Source organism: Marmota marmota, unplaced genomic scaffold (genome assembly GCF_001458135.2).
Source record: "Marmota marmota marmota unplaced genomic scaffold, marMar, whole genome shotgun sequence".
In the NCBI taxonomy this organism is placed as follows: domain Eukaryota; kingdom Metazoa; phylum Chordata; class Mammalia; order Rodentia; family Sciuridae; genus Marmota; species Marmota marmota.
Genome location: NW_025999913.1, coordinates 8,123,667 through 8,144,761, shown reverse-complemented (window position 1 = coordinate 8,144,761; position 21,095 = coordinate 8,123,667). Strand labels below are relative to the sequence as shown.

General features: G+C 45.5%; 1 protein-coding gene across 7 annotated transcripts in view; it reads left to right on the top strand.

Annotated features, from left to right (window-relative positions):
* LOC107149251 (androgen dependent TFPI regulating protein) overlaps nucleotides 1-21,095 on the top strand; it is an 84,363-nt gene that overhangs the window by 20,492 nt on the left and 42,776 nt on the right. For 2 of the 7 annotated variants that reach the window (XM_048799795.1, XM_048799796.1), the window contains exons 2-4: nucleotides 3,699-3,944; nucleotides 13,464-13,598; nucleotides 15,540-15,641. In XM_048799795.1, coding sequence (XP_048655752.1) covers nucleotides 3,795-3,944; nucleotides 13,464-13,598; nucleotides 15,540-15,641 — 387 coding nt within the window. In that variant the 5' untranslated portion in view covers nucleotides 3,699-3,794. Of the gene's footprint in view, nucleotides 1-2,951; nucleotides 3,075-3,579; nucleotides 3,945-13,463; nucleotides 13,599-15,539; nucleotides 15,642-21,095 lie in introns of those variants that run through there. The other 5 variants (XM_015494014.2, XM_048799798.1, XM_048799797.1 and 2 more) reach the window with 4 other exon arrangements.

The following is a 21,095-nucleotide window of genomic DNA, read 5'->3' as shown; positions in this document are numbered from 1 at the left end:
AAGACCTGGACCAGGGAAGGTATAGAAAGGGTGGGGAGAAGGGGACCCATTTGAGCCTGAACTTGCAGAATTTGGACTTGAGGAACAATAGAGAGAGAGCAGAGGAAAGCCTCTCAGGTCGATGATGGAGCCTTCATCCAAAATAGAGCAATGGACAAGAAAGGCCAGGTTTGGGGAAAGGAAACAAGTCCTCTTTAGACACCCTGAGTTTGAGGTGTGTCTTCCTCATTCGGGGGATGTCCAATGGCAGGGAGTTGAAGATATATTTGAACTCGGAGGAGCTTAGGCAGAGCAGATGTGATCTTGAGGAATAGATTCTGTGACAATAAAAATGGTGGTTGAGTATGCATCACCACAAGAACAGGAGGGCACCAGCTCTGTGGGAAACACCACCCAGAGGAGCTGGCGAAGAGGAGTCACCAAGGGGACAAGGAGGCCAGAGGATGTGGGCTGGGTTGGGAGAGCCAGCACTGAGCGTGGCTCCCAGAGGGCTGGCTCCCTGCACCCCCGTCACCCCACCTCTGAATCTGCTGTTCCTTCCAATGATCCCACTGTGTTGGCCCTTCACAGAAGTTTCCATAATTGTGAATTAACACCTGGTCTTGTTCTTGTTTAACATCTGCCTCCCATGCTGGAATAGAAACTCTATGAGGTCAGGGATTGCCTCTCTCTTAGTCCTCAGGAACTCCCTACCACCTAGCAAGTCTCCTGCAAATAGTAATTGCTCAATAAATACTTGGGACATTAAGCAAGGGTGCTCCAATTTCCTAAAGAGTAGAGAGTAGAATGTCATGTCTACTAATCAAGTTACATGTGTATTATTCATATCAAAGTATGAAATATGGCTGTTTATATTTTTAATATTTCTTGTGTAAAAATATCAAATTTCTGCTATATTTGTCTTTTCACTTTAAGTCCGAGAATAATTCTCTCCATTTCTCAATTTTAGCCTTTTAGATTACTGAAGAAAGGAGAAAGACAGTCAAGGAGCACACTTATTATGTGTTCATAATACCGTATAGGCTAATTGGTGATATTCATTTTTCTCCCAAGCTCCACCTGGTTTTATGGTGGGGGACAGATAGCCAAACTACTCCATAAAAATGTACCTGGATATTCATTCTGGGATACAAACTATGTTGTGAATATGGTCATAATCCAGAGACACCTTTTTTTGTGTAACTAGGGATTAAACCCAGGGTGCCTGACCACTGAGCCACATCACCAGCCCTGTTTTCTACTTTATTTAGAAACAGGGTCTGCTAAGTTGCTTAGGGACTTGCTAAGTTGCTAAGTCTAGCTTTGAACTTGAGACCGTCTTGTCTCAGCCTCCCAAGCTGCTGGGATTACAGGCATGTGCCATTGCTCCTGGCCAATCTCTCTTTTGGGCAACACTTTTGTGGAAAGTTTTATAAGTAGATGCAGATATTGAGTTTAGAAGTCATGTAGTTTTTATATACAAATCCTCATACGCATATATTATTTTACTATTTATTAAAATGCTAACAATTAATTGGATTCTAATGTCAGACCCTGAATCTCTTGCAAATCAAATTAAATAATCACATCAATATTTATGAGAGTTCTCCTCTGTGGGCATCGAGGCAAGAACAAGGAAAAAATAAAAAGGTCTTGCAGTAAAAAGACCTAGATTTTGACAAACCTATTTCAGAGATGGGGGTTTTTATCCATCTTTTTCCCATCTTTCCCTCAATCTTTACCCATCTGCAGAATTATACTTGAGATTTTTTTTTTTTATAAAGGCATGAAATCTCCAAAGCTACAACAACGTCTAAAATGGAGACGCCCCTGGAGACATAGCATGAGAGCTCATAGGTGCACCAAGTTTCAAAACACTTCTGATCCTTTTCTGAGAGAATTTTTCTGATGGGAAGAAAAAGGCCCTCAGCAGAGAGGGGGAGACTATTGGAAAGAGGGGTTGGGGGCCTGCAGAGGAGACCTGAGAATTCTTGGTTCCAGGTCCACTGGTTACAGGACAGACAGCTCTGCCTCTTAACTTGTTGTCAGACACACGGTTTTGGCAGCCAAGGTTTTCTTTTCCTCATTAGTACTGCCCAGAAAGTGGGCGGTTCTATTCTGGGCAGTACTAACCTCATAGTGGATTTTAAGGTGTTGAATGGGTTCCCATGTAAAGCCTTGGAATGATTCCTGGCAAACAGTTAAATGCTATTAAAGTATTAGCTGCCATTTATCATTTTACTAATTTTAGACCAGGCCATGGAGTTTTGTACAGAGTGATATGTCACCAAAGTCCTGGATCCCTCTCTCTTGGGGGAATGATTTGCCATTAGAATCTGAAATTCATGTGTTGAAATCCTAACCCTCAAGGTGATGGTATTAGGATGTGAAGGGTGGGGATGGGGGGAGGTGATTGGGCCCCAAGAGCTCAACTTTCACAAATGGGATTCTTGACCTGATAAGAGAGGACCTAGGGAACTTGTCTCCCCACCCCAGCCCCCACCTTTATGCAAGGACAAGGTGAGAAGATGGCCATCTCTGAACCAGAAAGTGGGCCCCCAGCAGATACCGGATCTTCCAGCATCTCCGCCTTTATCCTCTGGCCTCTAGAGCTGTGAAAGATAAATCCCTGCTGTTTCTCAGCCACCCAAGTTGTGGTGTCTGGTGGTAGCAGCCCCCCCAGACTGGCACATGGTTACAATGCAGACCCTCGGGGGCTGGCTCAGATGTACTCTCCTCTCATCAATAGCTCCTGATGTGTGAAGTCCAATGACTCTCAGTCCTCAGGCTTGGTTCTGTATTTGGCTGCCCTGTGGTTCTTGGGAGCCCTGGTGAAATCAGCAATAGCACGGACAGCAGACTTACATAACTGCATTGGGAGCTTTTCTCTGAGGAATTTGCTCAACCCTCTTAGTCGGTTGCCCAGGGAGACAAGCTGGTGATGTCACAAGGCTTGGCACTTCCAGTGGTCCCTCAGTTCCCTGCGACTGGGCGGAGGCAGGTCCACCGCTGTGTTCTACCCAGCCCAACCATGTCTCATCCCCTCCAGGGCAGTGCAGAGACCCTTGCCCTTCCCAGGCACTACTCACCCTCAGGTATGTTGGGGGTCCGGTGCTGCTGGCCTCTTGGCACAGGAACGCCCAGGTGCAAGGAGTGCCTGTGACTCTTGGTTATCTAGATTAAAGATAAACTAAAACAAAACAAAACCAACGGAAAACCAAAACAAAAGAAACCCTCCAGGGTTCCCTGAGGGATCAAAGGTTGGCAATCTCAGAAGCCAGATTGCAAGGATCCTTCCTTCCTTTCCTCCTTACCTTGATTCTTGCCCTCCACATACCCAGTCTCCACCTCCTGGTTTATCAACCTGCTTCTCTCAAAGAGATACTATTGCAACTTCCTGTTCTTTCCAAATGAAGAGAGAGTTGGGCCAGGAGAGGGTTTTATTAGCTAAAGCTGTTGGTGTTTCATAATAAGGTTGTTTAAACCTGCACCACCACTGCCCCAGGGCCCCAGCTAAATGGTGCAAAGGGCAGCTCTGGCCCCTTGCCCTCCTCCAAGGCTAATAGGTTGAAACAAATGCAAATCCGCAGATTATCATTATGTAAACAGGATTCTGAAAAACAGCACTAATCCTTTCTCCCAAGTTTATCAGGACAACAGCCTAAGAGAGAAGCCAAGCCAGAGGTAGAACTCTCAACCCCCAGGGGTGTGTCTTACAGCTCTCCCGACTGCCTAGAGGCTGATCTGTGACTCACAGAAGGACACTACAAAGAAGTGACCTGAGGTATTCAGTGCCCTGGCCAGAGGAAGCTGGGATGAGGACCTGTACGTGCATATACCACTTCCTCGTTTTGAACTGGTACATTTTCCTCAATTACTACATCCCACGACATGGAAATGAACAGAAGGAATATAAAATATTTCAAGATGGTGCCCAGTGGAAGTACTTGACTCTTCTTAATCTGGTAAGTCCACATGGTCCTATCAGGGACCAATGCATGTGCCGTGTCAGTGCTTCACCCCATACCTCCTTTGGATTTTTATTAAATACAAAACTCCATTTTTGTTTATCTTCTTCATTGGTGGTGAATTTTGTCTTTTTCTATTACCTAACAGTTTTGTTTTGTTTTGTTCTTTTCCTGAGAATTCTACTTTGGAAGTTATCTATAGCTACATTTTTTTGGACTGGCTAATTGTTACGTGTTCTTTTGCAAAGAATCTCATCTCGGAACCCCAATGGGGAACCAGACTAATGGTTTCCCCATGGGATTGACTACAAATACAGGAGGGATTTTGAACCTTGGTTGGGAAAGTCTGTGGAGAGAAGGCAGAGTGGCGTCTGTTGTGTAGGAAGTGTGGTTTCCATTGGAGGAATAATGCCATTTTATAGCACACACAGACTAACAGATTTATCTAAGAAAAGCAAACACATTTTGCCATGCTCAGCTCCCACTTCAACTTTTTATAGGCTCAAACTCCACCTTAAAGGACAAATCACTCAACCCAATAGCAAACACACATTTTCAACTAGTTAAAAACCTTCTTGTCTTCCTAACCTGGCTGACCACACACTGATGAATGAAGTGTGAATGAACAGGAGAAAAAAAAAAAACTTAAAAAAAAAAAAAAGTATTTTGGGAATCTGTTAAAAAAAAAGTCTTGGAAATTAAAAACTAAAAAGGGAACATCTTTGGGAGGAAGAAAACTAATGTATGAGGGTTTTGTCTAAAATATAGGGTGCTGTGTAAACATCTGATTTTAAAAACTGGGTGTAATATGCTAATCCTTTGGAATTATAATCCTCTTGACAGAGGGTGTGTGTGGTCAGAAATAGTGACATTGAAATCCTCCTGAGATGGAAAAGTCGGAGTTCAAGTTGAGGAGGCCTCTGGGTGCTGCCTCCTCCCTCTCTGGCCATTTGCTACCTCTTGATTCTGGCCAGAAAAATTTGAGGTCCAAACACAGCTTGTTTTGGTGACTGCTTGTTTTAATCCTATAATTTTGTGGAAAAAGAAAAAGAAAGCAGAAAACAAAATGAAATTGCCTTTTCAGGACTAAAAGAGTGCTATCGTGTTTTAAAAATGCTGTTAAGATTTGTATTGGCTTTATATTAAAAAGGGGGGGGGGAGAGAGAGAAAGAGAGAGAGAGAGAGAGAAGAGAGTCAGTCTGTAGCCAAGATTGACGTGCTAATCAAATCCAAATTCCAGTATGGCTGTTCTGTCTCACATAAGGGTGGCTAAGAATAGATGTATCACCTACTCCCATAGACCAGCTCCCCGACTTCCTAGTTCTGAGTTCCCTTACATACCAAAGAGCCTTCATTCTCTTCAATTACCACCAGTGGGAAAACACTTTCATCAACAATACCCTCGTATCTCAGTGTTAATCCCATGTTTACCTCCCTGTTCTATCAGCCACCAAATCCCACTGGTGGGATTTTTTTTTGCTAGGTCTGTCCTTCTCCCCGAGTCGGCCTGCCTCTCCTATTCCAGGCTCTTATTACTTTGGACCTGGAAGGCCACATCAGCTCTTTTCTGTCCTCCCTGTTCAGTCCCTCCACCCACCACTCAGATTCCATGAATCTTCCCGAAGCTGTTTTTCATTTTGTTTTGATGATCTCCTTTTCCCCCATTTCTGTTAGTGCATTGCGATTAGACGTAATACACGGTCGGATTCATTATGACACATTCATGCATGCACATCCCTCAATCAATCTCATTCCCCAGGACCTTCCTTCCTTGCTCCCTCCCCCTGATCTGCATGTTCTACTCTTCGACTATTGCTGTTTTCTCACTAGTGTGTTGTAATTCCGTACACCAGCAGGATCCGTGGTGGGAGGTCTGTCCGTGGGCACAGCATCACTTGGTTGATCTCACTCCTGTACTTCTCCTTCCTCTACCTCTCCTTCTCTCCTTCCTCGGCTCTGTTGGTCTCCCTTCTATTTTTGTGAGATTCTTTTTTATTCCTTTTTCCCCCTAGCTTTCACATATGAGAGAAAACATTTGACCCTCGACTTTCTGAGTCACTTAGCATGATGTTCTTTAATTCTATCCGTTTACCAGAAGATGACATCCTCTCAGTTTTCTTTATGGTTGAGTAAAATTCCATTGTGGACATACGCCACATTTTATGGGTCCCTTCGTCTGTAGGCAGCTCCCCTATGCTGGTTCCGTAACTTGGCTATTGTGAATTGCGCTGCTATAAACATTGGTATGCATGGATCACTCTAGTATGTGAGTTTGGCTTCCTTTGGATAAATACCAAGAGTAGGACAGCTGGGCCATATGGTGGTGCCATCCTAGTCTGTACACGACTCTCCAAACTGCTTTCCAATGTGGTTATACTAATTTGGTGTCCCACCAACAGTGTATATGAGTAGACCTTTTCCCGCATCCTCACCAGCATTCACTGTTCTTTGTATTCTCGATGATTGCCATTCTAACTGGAATAAGATGAAATCTCAGTATAGTTTTGATTTGCATTTCCCTGATTGCTAAGGATGTTGGCCATTTTTTGTTTCATATATTTATTGGTCATCTGGATTCCTTCTTTTGAGAAATGTCTTTTGATATCATCTGCCCATTTATTGTCAGGTTATTCATAAGCTCTATTTAAGTTGTGGTCTGCTGCTCAAGACACTTCTGTGGCTCCCTTCTGTTTTATGGAACCAATCCCCAAACTCCTGGTTTAGTCATTCACCTGTTGGTGCAACCTTCAGATCTCTCTCTCCCCCAGGAAGGTTGAGTTCTTTTGCCAGAAGGCCTGGGTCAAACCCATTTTGGTCCATGGGCTGGACCCTCCTTATCTGCTTGTATTCTCGTTATCTCTCCAACACTTGGCTTCCTTCTTAGACCTCCTGAAATCCTACATTCTTTCTTAAAATCTTTGTGGAACAACTCCAGCCCGAATTCCTTTTTCCTTTCCTGATTTTTTAGAGCGTCTCTCAGTCTGTGCTTACTTACCTATAGTATCACTTTTGAATTCCTTCCGAAGTTGAAACATTGGACCTCCAAAATTTCTAGCTCTTGAGGTCTCATGAGCTGGTTAATGACTGTGGGTTCTTACCAATTTATTTGTGTTAACTAATGATCGAATCGTTGATGATCTCATTGATCATTCATGGAATCGATCATTAGTTAACACAAATAAATCAGCCCCATAGTTTGCCATAACACCTGTGTATTTATTTTAGCTCAGCTTGGTGAAGTTAGTATCCCACCCATGTTACTGGGGGAGTTCATACCCCTCCTCTGGAATACCTGCCACTTCACATTGGCTGAGTCCTGCTTACACCTCCTTTTGAAAAGCCAAGCCCATCTTAGTGCAAGTCTGCATTCTGACCACTTCCCCACTTCCCCCCTGAAACTATTCCAGGAATCCAAAGAGAATAGGGATGGGAGTTCCTCCAGGGTTGGTGGCCCTGGTGGAGAGCCATTGAAGGGGAAGGGTAAAGGAAGGAGAGGAGGGGAGGTGTGACTCTCTGCCTATTGAGGGTGTGAACTGACCCCAGGGCAGAGGCAGCTGATTCGGCCTTTGGAGGGAGAGGTAGTGTAGTCAGGTGGTTAGTCGTGAGCTCTGGGCCTGTCTCTCTGAGATGTCATCTTGGTTCCATCACTGACTATCTCTGTCACCTTGGTCTAGTTACTTCTTTGTACTTCTTTGTAATTTTCACAAATTTCACAGAAATGAAAGTAGTACTTAACCACAGTGTGGCCGCCAGGGATGCATGAGCTGATAGGTGACAAGCAGACAGAATGGCCACAGCCCAGTGTGAGCAGACGGAGAGAAGGTGGGAAGGGGGTGGTGAGCTTCCAGCCATCTGTCTTTCACAGACAGTGCAGCTCAGAGGGTGATTCCAAGGAAAATCAGTTTCCTCACTCAACCCCATGTTGGTGTGTGGCGGAGCTGGGCAAGGGTCACCCACCACCCTCAAAGCTCCCATTTCCCCCGGCTGCATGCTCTGTCGCCCCAGCTGGAGGAAGACCTCTGTTGAGCTGCTGTGGTTGCCCTCAGGCTCTGGGGTTCTTGGAGAGATATGGTTTGCAGGTTCAAGCAGAGAGCAGCCAGTCCTGCTGAATGGGGGAACCCCAGCTGTGGATGTCCCTGATCTGCTTGGGTTGGCTTCGTCCATCCAATGCCTGAGTCCTACACGAATGTTGCAACCCTCCCCTCCATTCCCACTTTCATTCAAGGACTGTCCTTGACCAGCTGGTGGGTGCTGGGGTGGGGGATGTTTGGCCACAAAGACTTGCTGTACAGAGTTCATGGGGCTGGTTGGTGGTTCCTCTTTTTAAAAATAAACTTCCTTCAGAAGCGTTGCTAGAGGTGGTGCCACATAACTAACTGCATCTCCAGGGAGATTCTGGCTGGGTCTCTCCCTCCTATCTCCTTCCACCCCTTCAACAACAGACACGGGACCTTTCCTGCCCCTCTCTGCAAAGCTTCCATCCCAAGATATTCTACTGTGATCCAACTGTTGCTATCAGCCATGCCACACTGGCTGTGCACGCTCCCCCCACCTATCCCATAATATTCTTCATCCCAATTTATTTGTCATTATTCAAAATAGTGTTCCGCATACTTGTGTCCTCTATCTTATCCTTTTATCTCAATTTCTTACTGAAGCTAAATGCGTATGAATGACGACTGAAACAGAATGTTAACATGTCTACACCCATGGACTTGGCCAAGTTTCCCTTCCATCCACCTGCCCCAAATGCCACCCCACCCACCACTGAGAGAGAGAATATTCATCACAGTTCATCCTGATTGCTCTTTTATTGTGGGATATTCATTTATTGAAGGGCTTGCATCATATTGAAGGAGAGGAATAAGAAAGTCCCAACCCAGCTGAGTCAGACACAGAACCTTGAGCCGGGCTGGGATCACTCAACTTGTGGAATCTCCCTCTCTGGAAATTATTATTATTATTTTTTAATGGAAGAAATTCTCATTTCCTGGGGTGGTTTAGCAGGGCTCTGGCTATAAGGCGAGGAAATAAACTTGATGACTTAGGCTGAGTTTCCATGGCTTTAAGATTTCTGTGGACCTGTGAAGACACAGGAATGTGAAAAGTAAAGACCTCTTAACTACGGCTTCGTAAACTGCATTAGTTATGAAAAATGTAAATCCAGCTCTGTCACGGGTGGTTAAGTTTGTCAGTTAGCAACAGAAACCAAAGAAAGCTCACAAATTTAGAACATCTTAGAAAGAGGTATAGAGCTCTCCATGGGAGCAGAGTTATGGAAGATCCAGTAGAAAAAGAAGATCAGAGACAGAAGTTTCCAAACAGCAAGAACAAGAGAGGACCACGTGCCATCTGCTGTCTCAGGCAGCCCAAATAGGGCATCAACAAGGGTATCAACAAGGGATATCTGGGAGGGAATTTCTCAATTCCCATTAAGAAATGGGAATGACTGTCACTTGGTTGCAAGATTCTTCAAAGAAGACCAGTTGTTGCTACCATGTTAATGCTATTCCATGGTGAGGGCTGCCATAGCATCCACCGCAGACCAGCGGCTGACCCAGCCCCATTTTATTCCCCCACTTCTGGAAGCTGCAGGCTGAGATCAAGGGGATAGGAGTGGATTCTCCAGGCTTGCAAATACCATCTTCTCCCTGGGCTCCTCCCTCTGTGTCTGGGTCATGATGTCTTCTTATAAGGACACCAGTCCTGTTGGAGTAGGGCATTGAGCCCATTTTAACTCAATTACCTCTCTAAAGATCCTACCTCCAAATGCAGTTATATTTGGAATTATGGGACTTGAGATCTTCAGCATTGGACTCAACTGACCTCATGACAACTAGCATTTTCTCCCCGGGTTGCACTTTCTAGGCCTGTTTTACAAACATTAGATGATATTGTCCTTGGAGAATGAGCAGGCCGTGGCTGTTTGGATGAGTTGATTCAAAACTGTCCTCAATGTCCCCTACCGCATGCGGCCCCTTAGAGCTCAGGGCTCACCCTCCTGGTCCTCCAGCTCTGGTGGTGGCTCCTGCCTGTGACTTTCTCTTGGCAATACCGTCCTGCTTCCTCCTGGGCCCTGATGTGGGGACTCCCCAGATATCCCTTGTTGATACAGATGATGCCCTGTCCCGTCAGTGTGAGCTGGGGGCCGAGGGGGGAGGTGACTGGCAGTTTGCAGTGGGGAGCCAACTTTTACTGATGGAGGAACCCCGGAGGATCCGAGCAATGTGCTTTCTTCCCTCATCCGATTTCCACGTTTTGTAACTGGGAAAAATGAGAGAGAGGTTCAGCTTGATCACAATGACTCTAGGAAGCTCTGTCTGGAGGAGAGTAGGTCTCATGGACTTCACATGCTGGGTAGAGGCAGCCTCTTCCCCCAAGGGGAAGTCCTGGCAGAACCTCAACCAGTGCAGGACGTTAAACATTGGAGTCCTTGTCTCCAGGTCCCAGGGCCCAGGTCTGCTCCTCCTAACTCAAGCAGCTGCCTGTTACGGCCTGAGCAGCTGCAGGTGAACCCAGGGGAGAGGTGAGAGCTACCTGGGTCGTGGGAGCCGCGGCAGGGGGGCAACGTCTTCTGACATCCTGGGCAAAGGCCTGCCCGGCCAAATTCCCCAGCCCTGAGGGGATGATGTGAAAAGCACCCACAAGGTGACAAGAACTGGGGTGGCAGCCCCTGCATGGAATTTATAGCCATTGCCAACCTTCCTGATATATGCTCTTCCAGTGGGAAGCTCCCTTTTCCTTAGGGACCATGGGGCCTTGTCCAGTCCTGGTTTTCTACCACTCGCTCACTCTATGCCACCTGCCTGGCCTATTGCTCCCCTCCTGTCCCTTAGATGAGGACGCTCTCCCCTCTCCCACCCCCACCTCTTTAGCAGTCTCATGGCACCTGGAGGCTTTGACTACCTTGATGTCCTTGGCCGCATCTCTCTGGAGACCCCGGGTATGAATCTCTGCCAGAAGTCCCTCTAGGCAGGTGGTTCTCACCCTCAGCTACGGAGGACTAGAGTCACCTGGGAGGAGTTGAAGATACCCTGAAGCCCAGGCTGCACCCCCAGACCCACTAAAGTAGAATCTCTAGGGAGAGTCATCGGTGTAAAAGTCTTTTTTGATTTTTAATTGACCCACCTCCTACAGTGCTTTAGTGAACTGTTTCAGAAATCCGCTATATATATAGAAATCTGGTTCATGTATGTATATGAACCAGACTCTGAAGCCATGAGCCTTTAGGCAAGTTTGTTCATCTCTCTCTGTGCCCCAGTTTCCCCATCTGTAAAATGGTCCTGAGGAGATTAATAATAGCACTTACTTTATGAGGTTGTGCAGTTATAAAGCTTAGTTATGTCTGGCATGAGACATGTAAGGACTCAAGTCAGCTGCTGGAGTTTTGAGTAGTTAGAAAGATTTCTGAGTGATGAATTTATGTCTGATCTAGGGGTTTTAAAACTTAAGCTTAATTTCTTCAGTCTATACCCAAAGGACTTAAAAACAGCATACTACAGGGACACAGCCACATCAATGTTTATAGCAGCACAATTCACAATAGCTAAACCGTGGAACCAACCTAGATGCCCTTCAGTAGATGAATGGATAAAGAAAATGTGGCATATATACACAATGGAATATTACTCAGCAATAAATAAGAATAAAATCATGGCATTTGCAGGTAAATGGATGGAGTTGGAGAAGATAATGCTAAGTGAAGTTAGCCAATCCCCAAAAAACAAATGCCGAATGTCTTCTCTGATATAAGGAGGCTGATTCATAGTGGGGTTGGGAGGGGGAGCATGGGAAGATCAGATGAATTCTAGCTAGAATAAAGGGGGCAAGAGTGTAAAAAAGATGGTGGAATGAGATGGATATCATTACCTCAAGTCCATGTATGAAGACATGAATGGTGTGAATATACTTTGTAGACAACCAGAGATGTGAAAAATCATGCTCTATGTGTAATATGAATTCTAATACATTTTGCTGTCATATATAACAAATTAGAATAAAAGTTAAGGAAAAAAACATTTCAGCTTACATAAGGAAATCCTGGAGAGCCTATTAAAACAACTTCTTGACCCCCTTTTCCAGAGATTCAGACCCCATAGTCCAGGGTAGGGACGTGTCCTGCCTTTCTAAAAAGCTCCCAGGTGATGGGGTACTCAGGTCTGAGGGCCCAGCAGGGAGGGAACAGAGACTGAATCCACCCCGTTTCCTCCCCTGCCACCCCTTGGCCCAGGGAGTGGCGTGAGGACAACTCTGCAAGATCTCTCCTAGAGTCTGGACCCCAGAGACCAGGCCCCACGGCCAACGTGACGAATCGCTGGCCCGGCTCCCGGCTCCAGAGCTTGCCGTCTCCCCCCTAAGAGCAAGGGCCTCACTCCCCAGGTGTAGCCTCCAGAGCTTCCAAAGATTAGGACAGATTCCACCAGGAGCCCAGCGCAATACTGGCCCAGACTCTGTGTAGTGGTGACCCGACCCCGCCACAGGCCTTAAATTAGACGTCCCCAGATTGTGAGCCACACTGAGAATGGGCAAGGTTTGCCTTCCGTTTCACATTGCAGGTTGAACATCGAAATCCAAAAGAACCTGACATTTGTAATGCTCCCAAATCCAACACAAGGACACAAGCGAAAATTTCACAGTGAGAAACTTGGTTTCATGTACAAAATTATTTAAAAATATGATAAAAAAATCACTTTTGGTTTTTTTTTTGTATAAGGGATATATGAAATATAAATGAGTTTTGTGCATAAACTTGGGTCTCATCCCTAAGATATCTTATTCTAAAATAAAAAAAAAAATTCCCAATCTGAAATACTTCTGGTCTCAAGCATTTTGGATAAGGGACACTCCACTGAGCTTCCCTGAGAAGGATTCAGCTTCTCTTTGGCCTTGCCTCAGGGGCCTCACCAGGGCCCAGGGCTTTCTGGCTCCTTCCTTGGATTTAAACCACTCGCTAGGCCAGAGGGTCTCAGAGGAAGGAATCACACCGGCTCCTCCCTGAGCTAAGCAAGTCGCCATCTTGGGTATCTTCCTCAGGCTGGCGGGGAGCTCCAACCTGGTGCTCTTGACCCTGATCCTGGCTTTCCCAGTGAGATTTCAGCCCCGGGCCCTTTTCTTAGTTTTTCTTCCCAGGAAGACACCTGAGGCCAGTCTGTCCTACCTGGCTCTTTGTCCTGCTTTGCTCTCTTTGTTTGGCTCTTCCCACTCTGGTACCGCCAAGGTGTCTCCTTTTAAGCTGACTTTTAATTTTGTTTCCATTTTAACTCAAGCTCATTACACGAAATACTGTACCCATCACCATCCCCTAAGTGAATTAATTTCCTCCATCAGGTTTAGAGAGCAAGGTCAGGGTCCAATGAGCTGGAAGCCCAGCCCTTGAATTGACTCTTAACCAAAGCAGCCCAACAGCCCCCTCCTCCTCAAGTCCACATTGCTCCCAGAGGGATGCGGTTTTACATCTGTGAAGAAGGTATTAATTAAAGCAAATGGAAATGCCCTCATTTGTTGTAATGAATTTAGTTCTTGCAGGCCTTTTTCTTCGGGGTCGCCTGCCTGGATGATGTGCTAAAAAGAATCAAAGGAAGAAGAAACATCAGGTTCATAACTGCCTTCAGAGATCTACTGTTCACCACGTTGGCTTTCCCTGTGTCCACAGTAAGTTACCAGGACGTAGATCTCATGGAATAGACACGCACAGATGGACAGACTCTTCTGGGCAGCCAGGCTGTTCCGGAACCTATTATGGAAAACCACAGCCACTGCCTTTGCAAAAACATTCTGTCTGAGGGCTGTACCACACTGCCCAGGGTCATCAGGAAATAGGACACTTTACTGATCAGATTTATCGTTAGTTTTTGAATCTTTGTGAAAACTCAATGCAAGGTCCTTATCGCTGTCCAATGGGGAAGTTCGAAGGACCTTCCTTAATCAAAATAGTCGGTCCTTCATATCTGTGGGTTTTAATCCATGAATTTAGCCAACCATGGATCAACAATATTTGGGGGAAAAAAAACACACAATTAAATGCAAATTTAAAAACAATACACTGTAACAACTCTTTACATTATATTGGATATAAGTAATCAAGAGGGATTAAAAGTGCACCGGAGGATATGTGCAGGTTATATGCATATACTGGGCATTTTGTATGAGAGTATGGAGCATCCATGGGTTTTGGTATCCTTGGAGGGTTCTTGGAATTAACCCATCAGGAATACTGAAGCCGACGGTGCCACTGAGACAACTTTATTTCCATCCAGGTCATGAGACTGGAAAGCCCTGGGGAGGAAGGTGACTTGCTTTCCCTGTTGTACAGCTTGTTTTTCACTTGGTACAATAAAAGCCTGTGTTATTTCTACAAGTGGAAAAATTACCTAATTAAAATAATTTTTAAAATAAAAGAGATGAGACTTTCAGAGTTGGCACATGGAAAAGACGATCTAAGAGAAAGACAAGCCTGGTGTAGGGCACACAGTAGGTGCTTTGTTCTTCTTGCTGAATGAACAGACATCAGGAAAAGGCAGACGTGAAAGGGTCAGTAAGCTAGTTCGCTGACACCATCCACATTTCTATGGCCTTGTTGCCTGTTCATTGCTAGAATGAAACAAACCGGTTCAGCCTGCTGGCTGGCCAGTGGGGCCTAGGATTAGAAATGACCCACCTTCCTCCACCTGCCATTGTCCTCCTTCCTGTGGCACCCCGACCTCAAAACCAAATGCAAAACAAAACTCTGCAAACAAGAATGAGTTCTCAGGTGACAGAGCCAACACCAGCACTCCAGGTTCACTGGGCTGAATACCCCCACGTGCACCCCGTAAAGTCTTGTAAAGATCAAGTTTTAAAAATCAACAGTGAGATCTGGGGTTTTTTTTGTTTTTTTTTTGTTTTGTTTTTTTAAGGCTTATAAATTAAGCCTATGCAATTTCAGAAGATGGGAAGATCAGAAGATGAACGGTTCCCCCACACCCCCATCCCAGTTCAGCATGGACTGTAACACAGAGGACAGATGCTTGGACAAGGCCATAGATGGAGATCAGGGCAAGGAAGAGATCTAACTCTCAGCAAGCTCGCTTCTGAGTTACCCAAGAGTTGGTCAGTTTTAAGGGGTAGGCAAGAGTGTGTAAGCATCAAGCCATTCCAGGTGCAAACTGAGAGGAAAAAGAAGTCGTTGGTTAAAGTGCTCGTAGTCTATGCATCTAGTTTTTTGTTTGTTTTATTTTTAGTACTGGGGATCTAATCCACTGAGCCACATCCCCAGCCCATTTTCTATTTTATTTTGAGACAGGGTCTCACTAAGTTGTGTGTGCCACCATGCCCAGCCTGTGTATCTAGCTTATCCCAGTCTTATCTGCCTGCCTTGATAACAGGTAATGGATTTGCTAACTAACCAGCACATGGAGGCATCCGCGGGGAGCTCAAATATCGCATTTCTACCATAAGCCTTTTTTTCCTTTGGTTTGACATTCCTATAATGTATATATGAGGTATCTTTAAGACTGGTATCTATTTTTATTTCGCTGTTTCCTTGATTATCTTAGAAAACTTTGATGAAAAGCAAACCTAATGATATTTTGTTTTTTTCTGTTTTATTTCCAGTTTGTATTTTTGGTATTCTGGACCATCTTTCTCTATGACCGAGAGCTCGTTTACCCCAAGATCCTAGACGAAATCTTTCCGATATGGATGAATCACGCAATGGTGAGTGAGGGGACGTCAAGTGACCGTGGAAGGTCAGTGACCCGTGCCCTGAACACTCCCAAGTGCTTATTCATGAGCTTCTCTCAACCCCCAACATCCAATCGCTCCTCCCTCCCTACCCTGTCACTAGAGGTCATGAGATGAACAAAAACTGCCACTGGTGTTGCAGAGCTCACTGAGAGCAGAGGAGATGGCCGGACAAGACTCTGTCATGTCACTTAGGGGGTCATCAAAAAGCCATGTCGCCCAAAGGGCAGGTCACCTTCTGGTTCAGCCTCAGTCCTGAAAAAGAAGCAACTTCCACATGTAACATGTGGTAACGTGTGATGCAATTCCTGGCTGGGCGTGGAATAAAGCAAGATTTAAACAAAACCCGCCCCCACCCACTGCAGCCACAGGACACCTGCGCAGCTCAGCCGCGACTCCTAGCTTGCCTTCCCTCAAGACTTTGCATCACACATGGATTCTTCTTTGCATACTTCTCTGAATACATTTCTATTTGGTTTTTCATTCCCTTGTGTGTTTTTGAGGGGCTACATAGTGAACAGAACATGGCCTGGGATATACAGGCCACCGTAGCCTGAAGGCCACTAACAGTGACGACCCCCAAAGCAGGCCTGGCACAGAGTTGTCCAGGTCACTGTTGGGGCACTGAGCTCGAGTCTTTGATGCTAAGTGCATGAGGTCCTCGTTCGAAAACCTAATTCGTCTTCTCAATACTTGCAAATGTATTTCCATGTCCGTCAGGAGGTGATCAGGAGGTTTCAGAGTCTGGGAAGCACATGGCATTTAAAAATCAGAGGAAGCCAGGCACCGCGGCCCATGCCTAGAATCTCTCAGTGGCTTGGGAGGGTCTCAAGTTCAAAGCCAGCCGCAGCAACTGAGCGAGGCCCAAAGCAATTGAGCAAAACCCTGTCTCAAAATGAAAAGTCAAAAGGGCTGGGGATGTGGCTCAGTGACTAAGAGCCCCTGGGTTCAACCCCTGGTAGAAACAAACAAACAAACAAATAAAAATCAGAGGGAAATCTCAAGGGAGGAGCATAGCAAGGGCCACATCCACGCAGAACTCCTCCTGCCCCTCAGCCTTCCATTGTCTTCAAACTCACATCATGACCAACCTGGAAGGCAGCTCAGTCCTCTCACAATGCTGCCCATGTGGGTACCTCCCAGAAAAAAAGTCTCACCTTCAGTTCAAATATTTTGCTCCGTGAACTATTACAGATGAATATACACCGGTTCTAATCTAATTTAGAGTTCAAGACCCAGAGCTATGTATTAAATAAGCTCTACCTCTCAGAAATCCCCTCCTACCAGCTACTTCCTGTCTTTTGCATTCTCCATTAGTGTTAATCTGAGACACCTATCAGGGGAATCTTCCTGTTCTTTCTTTCTTTCTTTTCTTTTTTTTGTTAATGACACATTACACTATACAAAGCAAGTTCTTCATCGATGAGCTCATTTAATTCATACAACCTTCTTTTGATAACTAGCATAATCTTGATTTTTATAAATGAAAAAAATTAGCTAAGAGAGGGCAAGTGACCTGCCTGGGGTCATCAAGCTCATCCATGGTATACAGCTAGGATTGTTATCTGAGGACAGATTGACTCTGTGTGGCCTCTGGTTAAAGGTAAGTCCACACTTTGTGGTTTTGATCCAGTTTCCCAATTTACCAGGCAACCCAAAGGATGCCAATTGCTTGGTCAATTAATACAGCAAAGTGAGAATTTTCACTTAAAAAATGTCCAGGATCCCCATCTGTATACTTCTAAGCAAAAACTGAGAAAGCAAAGTGATTTGAAACAATTGGCTGAGCTGGAAGTTGTAAAAAGAATAAAGAGGCAGAATCTTGCGTGTGCCTTCTATTTAGGGCCAAACCCATATATCACACACGGCGGCGTCATGCGGTGTGAGCTCACCCAGTCGCTTTCTTACTCTGACAGCAAGGTCCCTCCCTATTGGGAGCTCCATTTTCTACCGCGATGCATGGTTGGCTTTCTTCCAGATAGTAATGTTGGTGATGCCCAATATTTGTGACCTTGCTAAGTAAACAGCCATATGGGTTGTTGATCATTTTGGAAGCAGAGAGCCGGATAATGTAGTACATCCATGAGCTGATTAATGAGGAAGGCGGATACTGTACAATGGAGATGTTTCAGTGTTCGGTGCCTTTACAACCTGGGGTGGGGTTGGGGACCCTGCCCCTTGCTCTTTGGTCAGTCAAGTCACTCACATCCCTTAGGGAGGGGCAAGAGTCCCGGGAGGTGGGACAGGGATGACCAGGAGAGAAGAGGAGGAGTCAGCCTGCCTTGGGTCAGAGGCAGATACGCGTCAGTGTTTCTCTCAAGTTAATTGGAGAAATCCCAGCAGATCCATCTCTAGAAAGAGCATCAGTGTCAGCAAGACTGATGTGCGGGTCCCTAATGCAGTCATCCCCAAACTTCCTGCTTGCCTTGGTGCAGACGCTCCAAATCCAGTGTCCTCATGGCTACATCTGATCCCTCCGTCCCAGACGGTCCCTCCCCCTGAACATTCTCCTCCCTTGCTATTAAACTCTCCTGGCCTGTTCCCTGAAGGATGCTCTTTGCCAACCTCTTAAACAGCAAACTTCCATTGCAATGGCTATTCTTGGTGGCAGGGTTCAGGTCTGGAATCCCCCCTGAAGGCCCATGTGGTAAAAGACACCGTCTCCAGGGAGGTGCTGTTGGGAGGTGATGGGCCTCGTGGGAGGTCTCTAGGTCACTGTGGTCTTTAGAAGGGAGAGTGGAGCCCCTGCCCCCTTTCTCTTCCTCTTTTTCACTTCCCAGCCACAAAGTGAGAGGTTTCTCTCCTCCACACTCTCCCTGCCATGATTCTTACCTCATCACATGCCCAAAAGCAATGGGGCCCATTGACCATGGACTGGACATATAAAAAAAAAAACAACAAAAAAAACTTTTTTCTTTATAAGTTGATCATCTTAGGTATTTGTTATAGTAATGAAAGCTGACTAACACTGGACCAATGTATTAATACTTCCCATATTTTACTAGTGTCCTTACGTGACAACTCCAAGGAGTGGATATGATGCTGGAGAATTGCCCCTGTGGGTGCCAGAGTGATGCCAGGTGGTCTGGATGGACAGTTGATACTAGTGGCTTCTTTTTGGGGGTGGGCCCCCGTCTGGGAATCAATCCCTGTACTGCGCTGCTCCCTCTTCCTCTTCACGATGTAAGAATCAATGCCTCACGTCATCAGCATCAGGCTGTCCTGAAAGGTCCTCTCACTTCGCAGTGCTCCTATTTTGCTATTCTGTCTTTAGCTTTGGAATCTTTTCCCTGTTACCATTGGTGATGCCGCCCCAGGTTTTATGAGTAGTAGCCATGAAGTGCAGAAATACCTCTGTGCCCTTTGGCCCCAGGGTGGTTCCAGAAGCTTCCTGACTCATCGAGCCTTTGGAATCCTCCCAGCCCAACCCTTCTCATTCCTCAGGAACTCATCATCGCCATCAGAATCTCCTCAGATGACAGTCACCTCCACTGGACATATTCCCTGCCATGGCTTCACCTGCAGCCCAAATAGTAACAACATTGGTGGGACGGACAGGCTGCTGCTGTGCTGAGAAGAGCTCCCATTTGGGCCTGGCTGCCGTAGTTTAAGTAGATCAACCTGACTGTTTTAGTGCTAAGCGGTCCTCCAGTCTTCATTTTTTTACGGGAAAGAACAACAAAGTATTCCTCCAGGTTTTGCCAGGAAAACATTAACTCTTCAGGTCTTATCTAAATGCTTGCTAAAGATAGAACCAGAGCAGACCGATTTAAATAGCAGGAACAGAAGTCTGGGTATCTGACTGCTTCCCTCCAGAACCCAATGGGAGGGAAGCTGGGGAACTTATTTCTCTAGAAATCAACCTAAATCATTCAGGTTGCCCCAAGGAGGAGTGAGAGAGACCCAGGTCCCTGCTACATTAGAAAACAGCACAAGGTTACCGAGAACCTAAGAGCCTAAGCTCTTTATAGACTACCAGGGACTGCAGGAGCATAAGGGATTATCATGTAAAACTTAAGAATTCCCAGCCAGGGTCCATGACTCTGCTTTCCATCAGTCTCAGAACTTAAAAACAAACAAACAACAACAACAAAAAAAAACCCTGCATTGATAGAAATGGCGACTTCAGAACCATCTGCCACTGTTAAGAGGAAGCCCTTTCCTGGGCTCTTTAGATTGGAGGAAGCACCCGCTATAGCTACTTAGCTGCTGAATATGTTGTCACTTATTCACTTAAAAAATAATTACTATGCATCATTATGTATGTGACATTGATATTTAACAAGGGTCTTGACATCTAATGGTCTCGAATCTCGAATCGGAGTTTAGTATACATACACAAGTGAAATAAGTGACACTAATGCAAGACACTGGGCCCGGGGGGGGGGGGGCGTGCAATGGTCTATGGTTACTGCCAGGTGTGTCCTGGCCTGGCAGTGACCTACATGCGGGCACCACTGGACAACCCGCGGCCTCAGAGCCCTCTCCCAGAACATCCTGGGAGTCCAGATGGCCAAGGAGGAAAACTCAAAATCTTCCAGCTCCTTCCTCAGTTACAACAGGCAAGATATGGTCTATCCCTAGGACTCAGGCCCAGCCTCAGATTTTTATCTCCCATTCATAAGCTTGGTTGAAATTGTTGAGCTCTTAAGTAGAGATCCGTGAGTCCTGAGGAGTGAAGAAGATCCCTGTGGCCACATCAGTGCAGATGGCAGTCCTTTGTCCCCAGACATGATAAACTCCTCCCAGCCCTGGAGATTCCCCACCTGCATCCCAGCCCCCCACTGGGCACAGGCAACTCATGGTCTAGAAATCTCTCGACAGCTTGGTGTTTCCCAGCCTTTAGGAAACAGAGTCCTCTGTGAATCTTGGGCCCTTCCCCAAGAAAAACCACAAATGCCTATTAGATTTTGTATACTATTTGAGGCTCATGGACCTTCAAAATTCTATTTATGAGCCTTGAGGTAAGACTGCCTGAAATAACTGAGAATAAACCTGAAAAGAGGGGCCCCAGTTGACTTCCAATACTGGGTTCCAAACAAATGGACAGAATCAAGATTTTTAAAAAAAAATTTTTTTTAAAAATCACTATTATGTGCTTAGTGCTGTTCTTATCTCTATGGGGAGTATAAGAGAAATATGAGACATGGTTCCTACTCTTAGAAATTTGACATATAGACATTAAATACTTAATCCAAAATGTATCTAAAATTTAGCTAATTTATGTAATAAAATAGGCAAAACATTTGACTGGATATAAGAAAGTGCTTAAACAAAGGTACATATTAAGCACCTCCTATGTACCAGATTCTCTTCTAAGTCCTGAGAATGCAGCAATAACCAACACCATCCAGAAAAATCCTGTCTTTGTATATATACCTAATCCTGTCCTTGTACAGTGTGCATAATCCTAATTATTAAGCAATA